This window comes from Sinocyclocheilus grahami, unplaced genomic scaffold, assembly GCF_001515645.1.
Source record: "Sinocyclocheilus grahami isolate Dianchi unplaced genomic scaffold, SAMN03320097.WGS_v1.1 scaffold335.1, whole genome shotgun sequence".
In the NCBI taxonomy this organism is placed as follows: domain Eukaryota; kingdom Metazoa; phylum Chordata; class Actinopteri; order Cypriniformes; family Cyprinidae; genus Sinocyclocheilus; species Sinocyclocheilus grahami.
The window spans coordinates 864,876-871,855 of NW_015505514.1; the positions used below are offsets into that span (position 1 = coordinate 864,876).

The 6,980-nt window shown below is 38.3% G+C and overlaps 1 protein-coding gene across 1 annotated transcript in view; it reads right to left on the reverse strand.

Moving 5' to 3' along the window:
• Positions 1-1,713: 1,713 nt before the first annotated feature.
• Positions 1,714-6,980, reverse strand: part of LOC107602777 (uncharacterized) — an 18,807-nt gene continuing 13,540 nt past the window's right edge. The window contains exon 5 of the mRNA XM_016295351.1: positions 1,714-1,806. Coding sequence (XP_016150837.1) covers positions 1,714-1,806 — 93 coding nt within the window. The remainder of the gene's footprint in view (positions 1,807-6,980) is intronic.

The following is a 6,980-nucleotide window of genomic DNA, read 5'->3' on the forward strand; positions in this document are numbered from 1 at the left end:
ATTCGTGTCGATAAAGTATAATAGGGTAAATCCTGTATAGTGATTTATCCTATATAGTGCTTGCATAAATCTAGTAGTGCATACACTTGTAGCTGTTATGTATCTTTATAAATCATTGTAAGCCCCCTTTTGAGGTACGCGCAAGCGCATGAACAAAATCCCCCCCCGTTTAAAAAAAAAAACAAGTGGGCTCCCCCAAAGTCCACGGTATAGTTCGAACATTGTTCTTGACTATTTGAAATCTTTTTCATGACTGAAAAGTGAAAGTACAGTTTGTCAGCAAATTATTATTGAATGTCTTTCTCCATTTGTTGTCTAAATTGATAAAAAAAAAGAGCAAAATAGCAAAGTTTTATGTTATAGATGTTTGGCAAGTGACTGTTCTTTGAGACAGATCTTTCACTGTCTGTCGCATTCCATGTCACAGTTCAGGATAGTCACTAATAAAGGGCTTGAGTGGTTGTTGTGGTGCCATCAGTCAGTCACCATGAGGCCTGTCACTTCATATTAGTCACATGGTATTTACAATTAGAATCCTTGCCTTTTTAAACTCTAACTCTCATGAGGCACATATATCTGCATTCTAAACTTTGTAACTTTTCTGTAGCTTTTTCTCCATCACTCATCAATACTTGTGACTCCAACTGCCCTTTACTTGTTTACTGCGGTGCCTAGGGTCTTCATTAAGTGGACTGTGTGCATATAACGCTGCAGTTTGCATCTGTACAATTATTAAAGCAGGGCCCAGATTCCCAGTTGTCCGAAAATGAGTATATAACAGCGGAAGATCAATGTTTGCTAATGGCTGCCATGTTTATATATGCGTTGGGCCTACAATAATTAATTCACCCAAACAAAAAAGTTAACTCCGGACAATTTCAAATTGACTTTGAAAGGTTTTTAAAGGTCAAAGTGCTCTGGCTGACTGCACCAAAGCAGAAATCACCAAGCGAGCGAATAGTTTATATGCTAATTCCCTCCATCCCCATAATATGCACAAAAACACACAGATAAAAAATGGCCAAATGTAGTGGAGATGCTCTCCCCCCACCGTGCAAACTACTCTATGGCACATCTCCTGCCATATCCTGGAAGCGGTAAGTGCCGCCCAAATCTTGCCACACCGTTGAATGATCACACTGTCAGAGTGATCAATATAAATTGCTGTGTGCGGCGTTGAGAGAATGGAACGGGAAAGGTTTTGATGTGTTGTCTGGTGAGGAAAAGATGAGCGAGCATGCATGATTTGACACGTGAAGGCAAAACTCCGCACCAGGCCTTGCTAATGGCTCCATTGGCTAGTTAGGCATGTCCGCAGTTCAGATGCCCCTGTCAGCTTGCCACTTTTGCCTAAAGGGGTATTATGCAAAGTTCTGGTTCAATGCCTCCCGTCACGAGTACCTTTTTCTCCTAGTGGTCTTGTTTTGCCCTCCACTGCCCACCCACCATCTCTTGCTTTTTGCCCGTTCTATTGTTTATTTACAGGAAACCCTGTTGAGAGTGAATGGCCAGATAATGGCGTTGGCATGTGAGACGTAAATAATTGCCAATTTTCTTCCTGCTTTCGAATGGCCTCAAACCACTCTACACCATTTCTGCTTCCTCTGAACAAACTATTAATTGGACATGTCTCCCTTTTTTCAATTACTCTAATTGGTTGCACTTGTGAGGTATACAGTGGGCAGAAAGGACAGCATTTTTCCGCTCATCATCCTACTTAGACCTCTGGAGAGCCTCTGCCATTCCCATCACACTCAAATCCTCAAGGACCTTTTCAACACTTTGATTGGACGGAAGGGTCTTTTCCTGCGAAAACACAATAAAGTCCGGCCCCATTAATGCCTGATGGGTCCTCAAGTGACCTCTAACTGGTTTTTGTGTTTCCCTGGAAATAAGCCTGTGATGGACGGCTTTCTTTGAGCACCTGCGTACTTGTCTGTCATCTTCATTTTCTTTAGTGGTTTCTAGGTGAGAATTTAGTTGTAGTTGTGAATGTTCATTTAGTTTGTATGCATTTTGCATGTTGTTGATGAACAGTGGTGAGGCTCGACTCAAAATACCATGCATTTAGTTAAACTGAAGTTGAAGAGGCTTGTGTCACCCAGCTACATTTCGAATGATGCCTAGTGGCAGCGCATGGAAGGCAAAATCAGTTTGCTGCCTTCCGGTCTACCTGAGAAGTTTCTATAGGATACATCCAAATTGGGCAGCTGTTTTTAAAATGCCAGACAACAATTTGAGTCAGAAACAACATATTAAAGTACCCAAAATGAAGTAAAGTCACAAAATGATGGCAAATGCTCTTTTTGTTTTCTTTTGTATTAATGCAGGGTTTTCCAAACCTGCAAAACTCTGGGGGTTTGTGAGGGAGCTGCATGGGGTTCGTGAGTTGATGAAAAACTTGTAATTAATTAAATCATAAAAATTCAATAATAAAAAAAAATTAATAACTGTAAAATAAAAACAACTAAAGAAAAGTTTGACCGTTTTATGAGTTTACCTGCATGTGATGTGACCATTAACAGCATCAGAAAACTGAAAAGGGAATTCTGGTAGTCAATTAACAAATACACCTGGATTAGTTTTAAACAACTTATATGATTGATTGATGTGTTGTATCTATTAAATAATTAAGTATTTTAACTAATTAAAATGATTGAAATACAGGACTCAAAACTTTGCAAAATGCCACCATCTTTCATCATCATCATCCTTCATCATCGCAACTCAGGATTTATTGAGAAATATGAGTGGAATACAACCTCATTGGTGTTTCAGATTCCACTTGAAGTGTACAGTAAATCAGTTAGCACTGATGAGCTAATTGTAGCATTAGTTCTATTAGTCCATTAGTGCTAAAATCCTGTGTTTTTGTTTGGAAATGAAAAAGGGAGAAAAAAAATGAAATTGTCCAATCAGCCCATTTTATTTAGTCTAATATCACTTACACGCACATCATGCTGAAATACTGTAATGACTTCCCAGGAGGAGTTGACCACAGCATGAGCCTGTTGTTGGAGCATTATATCCTCATGTTATGTTTCATTCTGAAAGTCATGTGTTGATGAAGGAAAAGAGAGCCAGGGGAAGGAAAGAGAGACAGAGACTCTCACACAAAGTTTGGCAGGAGGCGCCATATGAGACGATGAAGGGTGACGGCCAGACCTAGTGAAGAGCAGATTACGGACCGTCAAGTATTCCACTGGGACTCAAATGTTCCCGGTCTCTTCTCCCCTCATCCCTCAAAGCCTTTCACCTATTCATCTTCCAGAAGGTGACAACATTGTCAACAGCAGCTACCGCTGTGGTCGAGAGCAGATCGTCTCTCCCATCGGTTACAGAGCTGTCTTCTTAGGCTTGATAAATGTGTCTGATTCCTCAAGCCAGCTTACACGCACATCATGCTAAAATACTGTAATGACTTCCCAGGAGGAGTTGACCACAGCATGAGCCTGTTGTTGGAGCATTATATCCTCATGTTGTGTTTCATTCTGAAAGTCATGTGTTGAAGGAAAAGAGAGCCAGGGGAAGGAAAGAGAGACAGAGACTCTCACACAAAGTTTGGCAGGAGGCTCCATATGAGACGATGAAGGGTGACGGCCAGACCTAGTGAAGAGCAGATTACGGACCGTCAAGTATTCCACTGGGACTCAAATGTTCCCGGTCTCTTCTCCCCTCATCCCTCAAAGCCTTTCACCTATTCATCTTCCAGAAGGTGACAACATTGTCAACAGCAGCTACCGCTGTGGTCGAGAGCAGATCGTCTCTCCCATCGGTTACAGAGCTGTCTTCTTAGGCTTGATAAATGTGTCTGATTCCTCAAGCCAGCTATCTCTGTCACGTAGAGTGTTTTACCAGGTACCCCAGAGACAAGCTGTGATGTAACCAATAAGGATCTCAAGTAAACCTCCACCTACACATTCAGGGAAACTGTCTTTGCAGTTGCAAGTACAATTTATGTGTTAATAATCTTAGAATATATGCAACAGACTTCATTTATTAGACTACTTTTATGCTATTGTGGATTTTTTTGAGTTGCAGTACACATAGATAATAAAAATATATATTTTTATATTTCAAATTTTAGATTAAATATATTTAAAATTACTAACGATTTCTTTCTCTTTTTCTTTCTGGCAGTTGACTGCTCTGGCTTCTGTTGAAGTGCACATACCTGCAGTCATTTCTCACATGCTGGTCAATGTCATAAGCCAGCTTTTAACTCTCGCTCCCTTAGAAACAACACATCACAAACACATGCATGAGAAACACAAATCATGAACACATCACCTGCACGCTCTCAAACTCCACACATCACACACACACCAAAACACACAGGCTGATCATCACGCAAAACAGATGGTTGAATTCTGCTGCTGAAAGGCTATGGAGCATCTCAAAAGTCTGCTAAAAAAGCATATTGTGTATTTCTTTATTAACTTTAGGTTGTCTGTGTTGCAATGTCATCATGACAGTGCTGCTGTGTGCCATTCAGAATTGAAATGCAAATGCATTTTTAGATTTCAGTGCAATTACAGAATTTAGAATTCAGAATTTAGGCAGTTATATTAAAATGAGATGAAATTCCAAGATATTCATTTGCAGTTTTAAATAATTCATGTCACTTTTCAATATGAATTACACCAAAACATGTTGTTATCATACACACAATTTATGGTGCATTTCCACAGATTAAATTGTTAATCAGTGTTTGAAATGCCACTTAGACATTTATATTTAATAAAATCTTATAAAATCTATTTAATTTGATAAAATCTCTCTCTCTCTCTCTCTCTCTCTCTCTCTCTCTCTCTGAGATTTGGTCTATTTGGTCACAAAACGTTGACTGTGTTGAATTTCTTTTAAATTATTTTTTCATGTCATTCTGATTTAAATTCCAGGTCAGTATTACAGTATATATGCATAATTCAAAATGATTTAATATTTATATTTGGTCACAAAACGTTGACTGTGTTGAATTTCTTTTAAATTATTTTTTCATGTCATTCTGATTTAAATTCCAGGTCAGTATTCTGTGGGTGCGACCAGTTCAATTCACATTATAACAAATAAACGGAAATTCTTAAATTCTGATTTTCACCCAACCTTGCATCTTGATTATAGGGCCCATTGTGACCAGTGACTCAGGGTCAGTATTTTATCATGGCAAAATATGAGGTTATCATCTCTCTCTGACGTGTCTCTCTCGGCCTACAGTACACACATAGAGAGGCTCACTGGTCCTGACCTACGTATGCGCTCATGTGTTGCCATTTAGTTTCCTTAAACTTCTCTGATTAGCTCTTATTGTGCATGCCAGCAGGTCGCTGGTTCTAATCAGGTAGTCTACGGTCAGCTCTGCGTCTGGGAGTAATCAAGCTGTGTTTTAACATACTGGCACTTCAACATCCGCACCACCAAACTGGTGAGGTCATCACCATTCTTTTTCTTTTGTCCCGGTTATGTAAAAACAGCCCAGGACTGTTTGTCTTCCACCAAAAATTCCACTCTTCTGATATTCAGACGTTCTACATACAGCGGGTCCAAAAGTCTGAGACCATGTTTAAAATATGGATTTTTTTAAAACGGGGAATAAACAGAATCCACTGTCCAAAAGAATTCATTTAAGTTAAAACAGGCAAAAAACAAAAAAAGTATTCAGATGGTAATGTGATCCAACATGGCTGCTTCCGTGAGGTGACCTGCCCCATGTGAAATTAAACTTTTAGCTTTTATTAGGCTACTGCAATCACTGCAATCTCATGTGCATGGTTTTTCAAATATCTCTTTTATTTTTATCATACGTTTCAAAACTACCATGATGGCTGTGTTCATTGTTTTGACATTTAGAAAAATAGGTCATGTCTAATTAGTTAAAAAATATATTTATTATACACTCCAGGGAATAAAGAGGCATAATTATTCAAAATTAATGACTGTTTTTTTTTACAAAACATTTGTGTGACTGTGTTGAAAATAAAAACAGCTTTTATTAGGCTACTGAAATGAAAAGTATATTTTCATTCATCTAAACTAAATGAAAATGATAAATGTTGCCTCACAAACTAGCTATATATGAGCAGTATCACGTGAGTTCCCATGTGATATCGCTTTATTTCAGCATGGTATAGATATGCGTGATCAGCTGTGTCATAGTTACGGGTGTGATATTGCGTTTATACAACAGTTTGATGGCACAAGTGTGTAAATAAATATTTTTTTTTCTGGGAACTTGTGACTTTAACTTCACTACATTTGAAAGACAAATATTGTACTTTTGCCTTCACTACATTTCTATCAAGGTCCTAGAAGTAGAAAGTCATTACTATGTAGCAGCTTTGAAAGTCAGTGGGTGATTTTTCTTCTTCTCTAAAACATGACTCTTTTTTTCAGACAGTTTATCAGTAATCACTCTTGGGGCTACATGAAGTGATTTCCCAGCATTTTTTGAACACTGACCAATTGCAAAATGTGATATTTATTTACAACAATTCAATAATAAGAAGTTAATATTGTGGTATATATTAGACACAATATTGTTTGCTAAATTGCTAAATTGTGTACGTGAAAATATTACCTATAAAGCCACAGAAGAACTGTTGTGCGTCTCCTAATAAAACACAATAGGTGTTGGACTTGAAGCAGCACTGCACAGACCGTTCTGTGTGTGACATCAAAGTACCACAAGAGCGATTAGATATTAGATTAGTTTTGATGTCAAATAAGTCTTTCTGTTTTGCTTTTTTGTTAAAAGCAGTGATTCTGTTGTAAAAGGTATACAGCTACAGTTGTGTTGCTGTGTTTTAAAGCAGGTTTGATTTTTTTCCTTCCTTATCACTCTGTATTTACAGGATTTCACTGTCCACTCTGTTCAAATGTGGATGAATGGCTACACATAGATGTGTGCACACACTGTCAGAGCTGTGTGAGATCACTACCATCCTGCTTTTGTGGGGGTGGGTAGGGGTGTTAAATATTTT